General features: G+C 37.4%; 1 protein-coding gene across 4 annotated transcripts in view; it reads right to left on the reverse strand.

The window, feature by feature from the left end:
- Nucleotides 1-13,689, reverse strand: part of CCDC149 (coiled-coil domain containing 149) — a 51,457-nt gene that overhangs the window by 5,586 nt on the left and 32,182 nt on the right. For 2 of the 4 annotated variants that reach the window (XM_021554422.3, XM_021554421.3), the window contains exons 10-12: nt 8,066-8,142; nt 6,677-6,709; nt 2,934-3,041 (exon numbers count right to left, since the gene is read on the reverse strand). In XM_021554422.3, coding sequence (XP_021410097.2) covers nt 2,934-3,041; nt 6,677-6,709; nt 8,066-8,142 — 218 coding nt within the window. The remainder of the gene's footprint in view (nt 1-2,933; nt 3,042-6,676; nt 6,710-8,065; nt 8,143-13,689) is intronic. The other 2 variants (XM_085577746.1, XM_021554423.3) reach the window with 1 other exon arrangement.

A 13,689-nucleotide genomic window follows, 5' to 3' on the forward strand; every position in this document is an offset into this window, starting at 1 on the left:
AGGAGCTGCACGGTAGATCCTACAGACATCCACCTTAACTTCATCAGCTTAAATGAAACAATGATAGCAAGTGCAGATTAAAGAAGGCTTTGATGAGACCAGGGTAAGCAGACTGACTGGATAAAAAAAGCCTGCAAAAGCCCTCTGATTATCTACAGATCTAGCTAGAGCTACACTTGATGCATTATAAAAAGTTCTGACGAAGAATAAGTGTTCAAAAGCTAAGAAGATTTCTTGAGTCAAACAGCACCAAATATCCATGCTACTCTTTAAAAGACCATAACTGGCCAATGTGACGTGACATCTAATATATAACGAAAAGTAAGAATTTAATTGCTATTGTGATTATCACCTGTTTTCTCTCAACTGATCATTCAATGAATAGGAAAATAAGAGTTGTTTTGTTTTTATTTCAGTAATACTTTAACCAAGAGCACACTTGTTTGATGAATGATGGTGGATGAACACACTCCTGTGTTCTTCCCAGCTGTCAAGGTCCCCCAGATTTTGGAGGTACATGGTATAGATGAAAAATTGCAATATGCACCAAGTTCCTAAACTTCAAAGTAGAGTTGTACAAAACCTACCCAGGTATCATTCCCATACAGATACTGACTGCAGAGGAGTTGTGTGACTCCAAACACGATGATATGCCCCACAGTGAAAACACACTGCTTCCTTTTTAGGCTTTGAAAGAAAAATGGCAGCCCCAAACATCCTTCAGAAAAAGCATCTGGAGCAGCAGAACAGGTTATTGTTGCATCACGTACTGTAGAAACTATGGTGTCCCCTGCACAGCTGGTTGTACATATATACTCATTTATGTCACCAAAAAAGTTGGCTCAGTTTAGTTATCACAGAGGTAACTTTTGTCTCAGTTCTCACTGCAGGTTATCAGCTATACTGGGACATAGGTAAGGGAAAACCCAAGCTGTTTGTGTAGGCAGAACAGTAATTTCTTAACCTGCTCCATTTAATGACAGAATTTCTATGATTAACCTTGGTTCTCATTATGATCATGGGATGGAGAGGAGAAAAGAAGGAGATGACCTACTGGGAGCTGATTCTTCATATGACTGCCACAGGTCTAATCCTGGTTTGTCCTTTCCTATCCAAAGCTGTTTACTTCTGCTCTTCTCTTCCCCTGCCTATCTTTCTGTTCCTGCTCCATATCCCCTTGTTTATCCAGTCCCTATACTCACTGTGCCCATTTCTCATCCACCTTTCAATATTTTTAATCACATCTTCCTTTCACTTCCAGCATTCTGATTCCTCACTCCTGTGCTCTGACTTCTGCTCAGCCACATGCAAGTCCCTCCTCACTCAGACTTCCATTGACTCTGTCAAACTCCATCTACTCCAGTCTTCCCACCACTCGAGAGTCCTGATCTCGGCCTTTCTTGACGCTCTGCTCCAGGTTTCTTTTCCTCTCTAAGTTTACTTTATTTCAAAGGAATGGTGCATACAGAATTTTACCAGCACTGGTGGCACAAAGTAAGCTCAACAGAATAACTTGTTTGTTTCTAGCAGATGAGATTTGTGAGTGAATCATGTAGAATGAGGTAGAAACTCCAGATTGCTTCCTCAGTCCTTTTCCCTAGATTTCAAATTCCTATAATTGTAGATACAGGAATATTTGCATATTGAAAAAGAACCAACCCAAATTCAAATATACAAAAGACAAAAAAAGCCCCTCAAAATTCCCACGTGGTCATCAGTATTTCGACAAATAATTTTTTTTTTTTGTGCTATCTTAAAAAAAATCAGCTGACGTAGAAAACACAACATGGAAAGCTTCAGCCCAGAGTTAAGGTTTGTCAGTGTTACAAAGCAACAGCAAGAGGGTCTGATGAGATGTGACAGGCAGATCAGACTTGCCTGTCTGATCAGCCTGTAATCACAAATGTAATATCAGCCTCACCTAGGACAAATATGGAAAGAAAAGAGCATAATGCCACCAAGTAAATATTTTCAGTAACTGCAGATTTAATTAAAAATCAACAATTAAGTAGGTAAAAGAATGAATATTGATGAGTTATTATTACTCACCAGAGAAACCATTCATTACAGTTTCACTTCTTATTTTTAGCAAAAATATCAGCTGATCAAGATTATAAAAAGAGATCAGCCTTGCTGTCACATTTTATCACATAATGACATGGGCTATAAAGTCAAAATTAAGCCACAATCCATTTAGTTTCAGGACTAAAAAATAAATTGTTTATGATGCTTCATGGTTAGCTGAGAAAGATCTGGGCACATCATAATGTTATGCCCATTAAAGACTTTATCCAAATGCCAATAAGCAAATATAATAATCCATCTCCCATCCATTATGAAAAACTAAGGAAAAACAAATCAAGGTTATCAGTAACTCTCAAATAAAGTGAAGCTTGACTTTGGAGAGAAGTTAAAGCTTGCTATTGGAGAAGGATTTTTAACAAAACACATGTAAGACTATGAAAAAAGCAGTCAATTTCTCTAGGAAAATAAGCTGGGTATTTCAATTTACCATGTGCAATCAGGAAGCCATTCATCTAGATATCATCTATAATGCAGGAAAGTGCTAAACCAGTTCCACAGACTGCTTCCTACTGTGCATTTTAACTGAGGGGAAAAGTGCAGGAATCAGTTAACTTCAACACAAATGGCATGAATAACTTTACACAGTGTCACATTATCTGACAGGAAAATTCTTTGAGGTGTAAGACCTGATCCCTAGCCTTAGCAATCCATTCAATAGTGACTTTTCAGTTGTTCCTTTGCTATTTGTACTGGGACAATCTGTCTGTTTTACTTGTGGATGATGTATTCAATCTCTTTGATCACTGAAACTTTGCCTTCTGCTATTCCAGCGTGAAAATTTACCACATTTTATTTGGAAAGACATGAGTGCTCAGCTCTCATCATGTTCTTCCGTCCCAGGTGCTCACCTTGTACTTCAGTTCTCTGAGGGTTATCAGCAAACGTTAACAACGGTGACCTGGACCGCTGTATCACAGGCAGGGCGGGGTCACTGAATGTTATCGTATCCTTCCCACCTGGAACAATCACAGTGTTAGAACTGCTGCTCCACCAATTACAACCACTGTGCTTCAATGATGTTTCCTATAAATTTTTAACACTGATATTGAAAAGTACAGAACAGGAAAAGCATCTCAAATTATTCTTTCACAGCATGGAAAAAAAATTCTCTGTAGTGGAGCCACAATATGCAAGGCAAAGGCAGAAAAGCTGTATGTTTTTATCTGCAGTACTGAGTAAAGGCCGGATTTTGAAAGACCAGGTGCTGTATGCAGCAAATTGAATTACCAATTAGAATTCAATTAAAAATAGTAATAATCAGATCATACCAAAGTAATGGATCACTTGCATGCCATTACCAGCAAGTGTTCAGCACTGACTCTTTACACTCTATTATTCTGTTTTCATGTGATACAAGCAGGTTCATCATTATGTAGCTTTATGCTTCAGATTTAGATATTACCCTGCAATGCTTCCTTAAAAAAACCTAAAAACTTCCCATAATTAAGAACCAAGGAAGCAAACAAGTACACGTTACTGGGGAACAGGAGGGATTTTAATCTGAAAATTCCCAAAACATTTCTGAGCATTTTAGTTTTATCCAAATGGAAAAAGGCAATTTTCCAGCTCTTTTGCAGACAAAACAGTGCAAGAAACCCTTCATCTGAGGACTCTGCTGTAGATACTTAGTCTTTACATATTTTAGCAACGCAGAAAGCAACACCTGCAGATCCTTGAGGAAGTCCTCCACTATTCAGGATGCTCATGTTTTTAGTGACTGACACCACCTTAAACCTAGAGGGGAAACGGCAGGAAATGTGCAAGATCAGCTAAGCGTGGTGTTTGTGTGGCCTCCAGAACAAGTGCCAACTGATAAGTAATGGCTGGGGAGGCAGCAGGATACTGCTCTATTTATCTCCATGAGAACCGACATTTATGTAACAGCCACTTCGCCCCTCTAAATCTGTTAGTATGTTTCACCTTAAGGCAACATCCTAAATCTAATCACCCATCCAAGACAAAGACTTTCAAGAGAACACCAGGTGAGGAAATACCTGGAATAAATCCAGCGCTGAGAAAGTTCTGGTTCATACTAAGGAATAATGAAAGTCAAGTGGTTCCTGTGGAGTCTAACTGGACCACTCCAATCCCTAATTCCTTTTAAGGGCACTGGATGCAAACACCTTGATCCTGAAGGTAGTAATAATCTTCTTATACCCTTATCATGTCAGGCAATACACTATAGCAATATGAATGTAATTGATGCTTTTGAAGCATGGATCTTGTGGAAATTTGATCTCCCTGTTAAGTATGCATCAGAATTCTGCCTTCGCCAGACTCAGTAATAAAAACCAGCATTAACTAACAGCAAAGAGGACAACCCTCCCACTGTAAGACAAAATTAATTAAAACCATAAAAAATGCGAAACAAATCAAATCAATATTTCAAAATGCAAAAGCTCCTAGATGAATGTACTTTCCTGTAACAGTGAAGGAATTTTGTGTTGGAAGAACCAAATCATACAGGGAACTTGTGGTATGAAAATACCCAACAGATATTCACACAGTCAGAAGCAGCAACATATCCAAAAAGCTACAAAAGAATCCAATGGAAGAAGTAAAAAGATGATGAATAAAAAAATTGGTAGCGGTTTTAATATGAAAGTAGAAAGCAGAAGCTTTTAAATTTATTTAATAAAAAAGTAAAGCCTGAGCTGAAGTCCCTGAAGATTGCAAGACAAGCTTCACAAAAGATACTTCTTGACTTTCCAGCCAGCATTTATACAGTAAACACATTTACTTTCCCATTTTTCTCTGAAAACCAGCCTGGCTACAGAAAATAAAGCTAAGCTCAGTATACATACATCTTAACAATAGATGTGACCCAAAGAGTCTGATGAATATTTATTTATTAACAGCAATTCACATCCATCCATGAAGGAGGCACATAGGAGTACTGCCGCACTACATTCTGTGAATCATGATCTGAAGTTGGATTACACACAAAGAATTTCAACTGGCTGCTGTGTGAGCTCAATTTCATAACTTATATAGCTTCATGTTCCTCTAATGAATTTTTCAAGGACTATAGTGAAAAGTATACAGATCTCAAAATACATATAAGTTTTCAGTAATAGTAAATTTTTCATTTTCTGCTCCAGGGTTGGGTATTTTCTTATAACCTCTGCTGCACGCTATGCCACTGTAACTGGCTACAGCCACAGCAGCTGCAGGGCCCTTTAATTTTACCCTGCCTCTGCTCTGCACTGATTACTGCAGGGCAAGAGGCAGCATCAAAACTCTCTTATCATCCCACACAGAAGAAGGCTGAGTCATGGTTGGCTCTTTCTTAGACTTTTGTTCATTGGAAATCTGGAATTTTCAGGAAATGATTGATTTTAAAAGATACAGAATTACCTATCTGAATGTCTAGTGACATCAGATTGCCAAAAGAATAAAATGGTGTTTATTATGTACTGTTATTGAATACATTTAACTTATTTGTGTGTATATTTCAACCACTGTGCATATTTCAACCAATGTAGCCAGGACAAAGCAAATAATTAAATGCTTCCGTGAACATCACATTCTCTACTTCCTTCTTAAGGGAAGCAGGATTACGAAAAGAAAATTAAAGCCAAATCTATGCCCAAAGATGCTTTCTTCTGGGCAATGAAAAAAAAAACTCACACGAGATTCACCTAACTAGAGCCCATTATCTAAGCAGGGCAATATAAAGTCTGGTAGGCAGAACTTCCACAGGGAATGAAATTTTACCTTCTCAAAAATTACATATGTACTTCCTATGGATTAGCTTCCGCATAGTTCATTCATGGCTTTCTCAAAAAGCAGATGACAAATATGTCACCTAACAAAAAACCAGAGGTATTCAAGATCTTTCTTCAATAGGATTAAGTAGATGAACAGCATTTAGAAGACATTATTATCATGGTGATAGTGTATGTTATATAAACAATGATGACTAAGCAGGAACATTAACTTCAGATTAAAATCCTGCAATTTGTAATATGCATTTCTTTTAGTGCTAGAATGAACATCAGCTTCTATCTGCACTTTTTTTTTTCCAGTGACAAAAAATTCCACTCACAACCAAATAATATTCTTTCATTCTGAATTTAAGACTAAATGAGATACTCTCCATGTTCTGCTCCTCACCCAAGCCAACATTCAGCTGTGGAATCCATTGTGGTATTCCCACATTAATTGTTATACACTGCTGTTTCATGGAGCAGAAGCATTACATGCTCTGAAAACTGGTGACCCACCAGGTGTTGCAATGCTCTTTTTGACCACCTCAGGATTAGAGTGTACTTGGAAACAAAAGTGCACTCCTGATTTAAAAGGGAAGCAAAAAATCTACAAAGCCTCAGGGCTCAACACAACTCACAATCTAGTATAAAATTTCTTTAAAAGCATTTAAGATAATCCTTTCTTACTATTTTCCATAAGACAAATGAACTTTCATGTAGAGCAGCCTCTATTTCTCCTGTGGTCATCTAACTCAACTGACTGAACATCTTCATCTGCTGGATATAAAAATGTTCAGATAACATTTCCATTTATTTACATGCAATGACAATATTTAACTGCTAGGATCAGTTACTAAAAAAATATGTTAAGCAGAACCTACTCCCAAATCCCACTGAGACATTGTAGCTCAGGCCTTCAGGCAGCAAAAGAAAGGAAGGAAAGAGACAGTTGTTATTGTATAAACATAAATTTGATGCTTTACCTACATAGATCACTACCGTGCAAGAAGTTCCCACTTCCATTTTTTAAAATACATTTTACAAACATGCGAAGTGCTGCATTTATTAGTATAAAAATTTTATGGAACACTAGTTTTGAAAAACAAAACAATACAAACAAACCCCTACAGTACCTTGAACTGCTGAGTTTGAGAGATATGTTTGTAGTAATGTACTAAACTGCATTAGCAAGGTCTTAGACAAGCATTTCACCTTCACCTCTTGGAGAATGCAGGGAAGCACAAATGCACTAAGTACACTACATGTGTTAGGTGACTAACTGTGGAGAAATCCATGGAAACAGATTTGGACCTCCAGTTCTGGAAAGAGTCAAGCAGGACTGTGAAAGCCCAAATAGGCAAGCTGAAGCAGAAACACACCACATCAGCCCAAACACCTGAACAGCACAGGTTTGTTACAAGGGCTCTTCAGCTTTGTCAAATGTTTTCTTCTAGATGTATAGGTTAGACAGAAAAAACAGAGCCAAAAAAATGGAAGCCTAAACCACTCTTTCCCACTCTTACTAGCACTGATAGGAATCTGTAAACAACAAAGCCTAATGATGCAAATACCACCAACAAAGTAGCATAATTTACAGTGGTTACAGAAGACACAATTAGGTGCAATGGGAAGAAAAGAAGCAAGAAAGTAAATGTAAATTAAATATTGCACATTTTCCTAACAACAATGTCTATTAGGAAGCAGATTAATCTCCCATTACTTGAGTAATTTAAAACCAAATACAATACTTAAAGCACTATAGGGAATAAGCCTGTTCTGGAGAGATGGACTAGAAAATTTAGGACCATTTACATTTCCAATTTCTAGGAGTTTATGATACTACAGAAAAGCATTTAAAAACAGCAGAAAACAAAATCCATGGTTAAAAGAAGTACAAAATTAATACATAAAATTGGTTGAAAAACAATGACCAATGACTTGTGCATTATTTTATGCAATGTTTAAATAAAATAGTTCACTTTTTTTTTGCCCACTGTCTATGGAAATAATTTGATTATTTCAATATTTAAACCTTTTTTTAGCACTTTTTGTATTATTTTCAATACATATTTGACTTAAGAGTTTACAAAGTCTAGTGATTTTTGCTTTCCACTTAACATTTATTAGACATTTCTAATTTTGCAAACGTACTGAATAGAATATTCACAAGGTAACTGTCATTAAAAAAAATAATGGCCAAACTTCTCTTAAATGCAAACATACCATTGAAAATTAAATAATGCAAGCTATTTGCTTGAAATCTTACTAACCTGGAAGACTCCATAAGCCAGCGATTTCCAAAGTTCTTAATTTCTTTTCTAGTTCTGCCACTCGATTACCTAGAATTCTTTGGAAGAAGAATAGGTGTTTTACCAAGGTAACCTAAGCCCAATTACTTACATGACTACAGATGAATTTTTAAATTGCTGCTTAACTAGTGCAATGAACATGTATACAGTCATCTCTTTTCACCAACAGCAATGGACAATCTCTCCCAGAGTTAAAAGAAAATGAAATATATTTGTCTAATCGATACCAAGCTTTTAAAAAAGCAAAAGGCCAAGGATGTACAGGACATTCAATCTGCAGCAAAGAAAAAGAAAAGCAACTCACAATATTTCTATCTTCTTGCCGGCAAATATCACTTTATTTTCTTTATAGTTACAAAAGCTACATATTTTCCTTATAGCTATAACAAGAAGGTAAAAGCTACACAGACAAAATATGGAAAACTCAAGACAGCATCTAGATTGAAGTTCCAAGACACACATTTTTGTTAGTCTTTAATTCAGAGAATTTTCTCTATCACTAAGATTGCTTAAAATGGCAAGGAATATTTTTTCTATTACACCTTTTTTTTGTTTTGTTTTTTTTTTTTAGCATTGAACTGCTTTCTACTTTACTAAAAATCTTCAAGCTCTTTTGTGCCTTTATCACCCACTCAGTATTCACTGTATTTCTCGGGTGGTGTCTTCTTTTGTATCTGACTTCATACACAAATACTATTTGCAGTTAGCACTCCTGCAGGATTTAACTTTTAGTCTTAATTCTCTCCCCAGATCAAATGAGAGATTTCTATCTTGAAAAGAAGGCTCATTTCGTCAATGAATTTTTGCAAGTGTTTCTCAGGCACAGCAAGTCTGCTGGAGTCGAAATCTTTAAATAAATCCCAAACAATACTCACTAGACTGAGACAAGGCAGCAATCCTAAACATGACAGCAGAGATTATGGAGAGCAAGTTTTACTCATCAAATTACAGCAACAGGATAAATCAGTTAAATCTGAACTGAATGCTGAGAAGCAGCATATCCCACCCCAGTAAGGCAATAGTATCTTCCTGTGTATACCAGAGCTGTGTAGTACTGCACTGAGAGCTCCTCAGCAAGGGCTTTATGTGCAGGCATTTGAGCACACTGGGAATGTCATTACTGACAAGATGGCAGATTCTGGGAAGGACATGAAGAATAGCACACCCAGCAAATATCAAAGGGGCTAGAAGAAAAATTGATTAACAATGACTAAGCATTTTTGAAATCTCTACTATGAGGGCTTTGCAGTGACACAATAAAACCTCTAAGTATTTTAAAGATTGCAAAAATATAATGAGAGACAATGTAAAACAGAAAGAGAAAGCTTATAACAAATATCAAAGAAAACACTGAGAGGTACAGGGGGGTGTGTCAATTAAAAAGAACAGTCCATCACATTCAAAAGCAGAGGAGAAAAGACAAAGCAGTTAAATTTATTTCCCCATTGAAACTCAGTATTTCAGTAGGTTAAAAAGATTATGATGGATTTTCTGCTGTCTTCTCCAATTAAAAGCAAAATTATTCAGGTTTAGACTTCACTTTCAGAATGCTTCCATCTGGTATGAGAAACTCAGCCTTAATAGCACTATTTTTATAACCCTGACATCCAGCAGTTGGGCTTTGCAATACCACACAACAGCTGACAGCAAAAGGCATGGAGCAGCTTTTAGGAAACTCAACCTTGCACACTTGGGAGCCCATTCCCACCTTCCTGCCTGAGGCCTCACCAAGGGTCAGCTAAAGAACGTGTCTGGGAGTTCCCCAGGCTTAGAGAGGAACAGAGACATGATCTAAGACTTCTTCCACATCATGTTAGTTCTGGCAGGGAACTGACAAAACAATGTTGATTTGGCTAAAGATTGTCACCATAAAGGAGTCAAAAGTTCAACACGTCTAATCCTTCTTATTTTCATAAGTAGTTCACCACTAGTTCCAGGGCAGAAAACCGGGAAAAGATGCTGCCCTCCCTGCCAATTAGCCATACCACATACATCTCAATCCTCTGTAAGAAGTTATTGCTACTGCTCTTGTTAGTCAGGTAACAACAGCAAAGTCACTTTTCTCTTGCTTCTCCTAAATTTTATAATTTATTTATCAGCTGTACCACACTAATTCTAATGGAAGACAATATATCTTGATAATACGTACTGAATCCTCTGAAGAGGCACTGAGGGTTTTTTTAACCTTTGTTGCAGGCTCTCATATAGAAAGGATCATTTTGTTTCTCAGAACAATGCTTGGCAACAGCAGAAGACAATAGTTAACCCCACTCCCTTCATTCAGGAAGAGACCAAAATACATTCAGTAATCAGTATCATTCTAGTTTGCTTAAAAAAACACATTATCCCAAGACAGGTATGGGAGAAATAAAACCTAAATAAAGCTGCAAGTTCTTATAGAAATAGATTTTTGAAAGATAAATGTGTAAGGTATTCTGAACTCAACGTGGTTTATCACATTTCTTCCTTTCCCCTGAGACCTCCAGATAATTTGCTGTGGGAAGACTGAGCTTGGTGGTCTGGGTAGGCCTACCTGAGTGAGTATTTTTAAAGAGGCTGCATGGGTTGGTAGCATCCAATTCCCTAATCTCTTTCTTTATCTCTAGACACAGTGAACCAGATCCTTCAACTAAAACAGAAGGATTATGTCACAGACACAGGTGATAGCTATTTCCACTGTTCCCTGGTCCTGCACCTAATGCAATAAGGGAGTTGGTATAAACTTCCCTCCAGGAAAACGTTTTACAGAAATCTGTTGTTTGTGCAACAAAAGCAATGCTCCCACCTGACTTCAGAAGCCTCCTTCTGGCTCTCTCATGCTTTCCAACATACATGGCCATGATCTGAAGGGAGCTGTGGTGATTTACAGCACCTGAGCTCCCTTCACCTGACTTCAATTTAGCTCTTGCTGCAGAAGACATACACCCTCATACAGATACCATCACCTAAATGCCTGTAAATAGGTTTGTCACAGTCCCGTATCTGGCTCTGCACCTCCCATGGAAACATGTGCTCAAGTTACAGGCTGACACAATCCTTTTTGTAATTTTGGACATGACTGAACTTGCCCAATTTAGAAATGTTATAATTAGTGCAATATATCTAACCACCACAGCAGCTTTTACGCTGATCCAGCTTGCACAAGTGCTGGCAATTTCAGGAACAAATTGCACTAAAAAGAGCATCTAATAAATAGTTTATTGCTGGTAGAATAAAAAAGGATGTTTATCCATTTGCTAAGTGGAGTTAGGACAATTTGGTTTTGCATTTATGGAACTGCTTAATCTTGCAACACACTACTGCATAGAGAATTAATTTACAACTGCCTTTTCAAATTAAGCTAATGGGCTTGTGAAGAAAAACACAGGACATTACTTGAACTTAGCATTAGTAGCTACCAACCACCTTGGAAAAACAATCTGGTTTTTTCCACAACAACTTCATTTTTTTCTGAAAACTGGGGATACAAAATAAAGGCTAGATTTAGCCTACTTGTCCCTAGGCACATACTCCCACAGTTCCTTCCATCATGCCACATCTTTAGAAGAGTGGCAATAATAGCAGCGTGTCTTCTCCGAGAACAAGTGGCAATGGATTTTTTTAAAAACAGTGTAAGAACAGAAAGTAAACTTCAACAGAACATCCACACTCCAATCTACACTAAAAAATCCACCATCTTGTTATTGCTTCAGTTATTCAGAAAGCAAATCTACCATTCTGCTATTGTAAACTTATACACCCAACTCTCAATAGGCAAGCTACCAAAGAGGTCTAGACCTTAGAGTAGGTCAACTGTGTGGGGGAAAGTTCATGTGGTCTGAAAAATCTCATTTACTGATAGTGAGAGAATCACTACTAGGTCATTCACCCATCAAATATCAAATGCAGAATTTCCTCCACATAATGAAAAAAACACCCCAAAATCTCATGTTCTTTATCCAATAAATCTCACTTTCTTCAAATGACAATCTTAAGGAGTAAATACGTCCTCCAAACATGCTCTTTGCACAGTCAAAGACTGCTACCTTGTAATTTATGTCAAACTTTTTTGTCACTACAATTCTCTCTAGCCTCACATCCTTCTCAACTTCCTATTTTGAACGGAGAAATGTCTTCAACAAAAGAATGCATCTTCTACTAGTACCAGTTTATGACCCTGTCTGTCTAACTTGTGCAGTGATCATACACTCACATCCAACCTTCCCCAACAGGTGGGCAGTTTCCTTCCCATTTTCACAAGTCAACAGACTTTTAACTTTTTACATGGCAAATAAGTGTCCTAATCCATTTTCATCTCAAATAAAGGATGTTTTTCCTAGGTGTCCTACCTGCATTTCCCTTCTTCACATTGAATTTTTATGTCTTAGGTGTTTCCACTTGTAGTGGTTCCCATTCCTCCTAGCTCCTTAATAGCTTCTTTAACCCACCTAAAGTCAAAAGTGACAAAAAGAATGAGAATACTACAAAGGAATGTTTTTGAGGCTCTTCACTTAACTTCATCAGGATTTATCTGTATTTTTTTTCCCCTGAACCATCCTGAACTGAATATAACACTACAGATCTGAGAACACTCCTGACCCTGGACTGATATAGACTGCCACTTCCCTCTAAGACCTGATCTTCTGTTGGCTATAGAATAGTAGTTTGCATTTATCCAATCTATACACTGATGGCTATATGTGGCCAGTGGGGCACACAGACATAAGGATCATATCTCCTCGTGTGTGTTATCTCAAGACAAACCATACTCAGTAGTTGAAAGCAGAAAGTGTAGTATCAGAAAGCAATCATTGCAATAATAATTGAGAGATGCAGGAGACTGCATATCACCAATGAGAAATACAAAACTAAGAAAGAACTTTGCAAAAGAAGAAAAATATGCAAAATAAAACACTGGGTAGTGATACAGTATCAGGATATTAAAGGCAAAGATCTGTTACACCTGGAACAACAAAAGTTGTTCTCTGGATGTTTTCCTTCTGTTGTTACATTAGCAGTAAGAAGGGGGTAAGCAGGTGTTAGCCCTTCCTTAGCACTGCTCTGTGCAGCAACTCCTCTTGCATCACAGGACAAGAACTGACTGAGCTGCCATCAGTTAGATCTGGGCTACATTTTCATCTCTTTAGTCTCCTTTTAGCTGATTACTCATTTGATGTCTCAAAAGTATTACAAGTGGCTATTAACTGCTCCTCCACTTTTGTTGCCACATCACTCAGAATTATGCAATGGAGTCTGCCTAGTATCTAAGTTATCAATTTTCAAAGTGAATCATCCATTCTAGTGTAATACAGTTTACTTCGGTACTACTTCTTTTCAGAAAAGATGTCTTGCTGTTGCTGGCATCTGGTCCTGATGTGCTTTTGAGAAGCCTGAATAACCTCTGATTACCAGCAGCAACTCAGGGTTAAAAAAAAAAAACAACAAAACAAAAAACCCACCAACAAAAAAGAGAGGGGGTGAAATTGAGCACAAAATCAAGGAACACTTCCTAGCTCTGATTTTTATACACTGTATAAGGACAATAATATCAGAATGTCACAAAATGTGGCAAAAAAAATTTATATTCTGCCATGATCAGAACTGTA

Source organism: Lonchura striata, chromosome 4, assembly GCF_050655825.1.
Source record: "Lonchura striata isolate lonStrDom1 chromosome 4, ASM5065582v1, whole genome shotgun sequence".
Taxonomy (NCBI): Eukaryota; Metazoa; Chordata; class Aves; order Passeriformes; family Estrildidae; genus Lonchura; species Lonchura striata.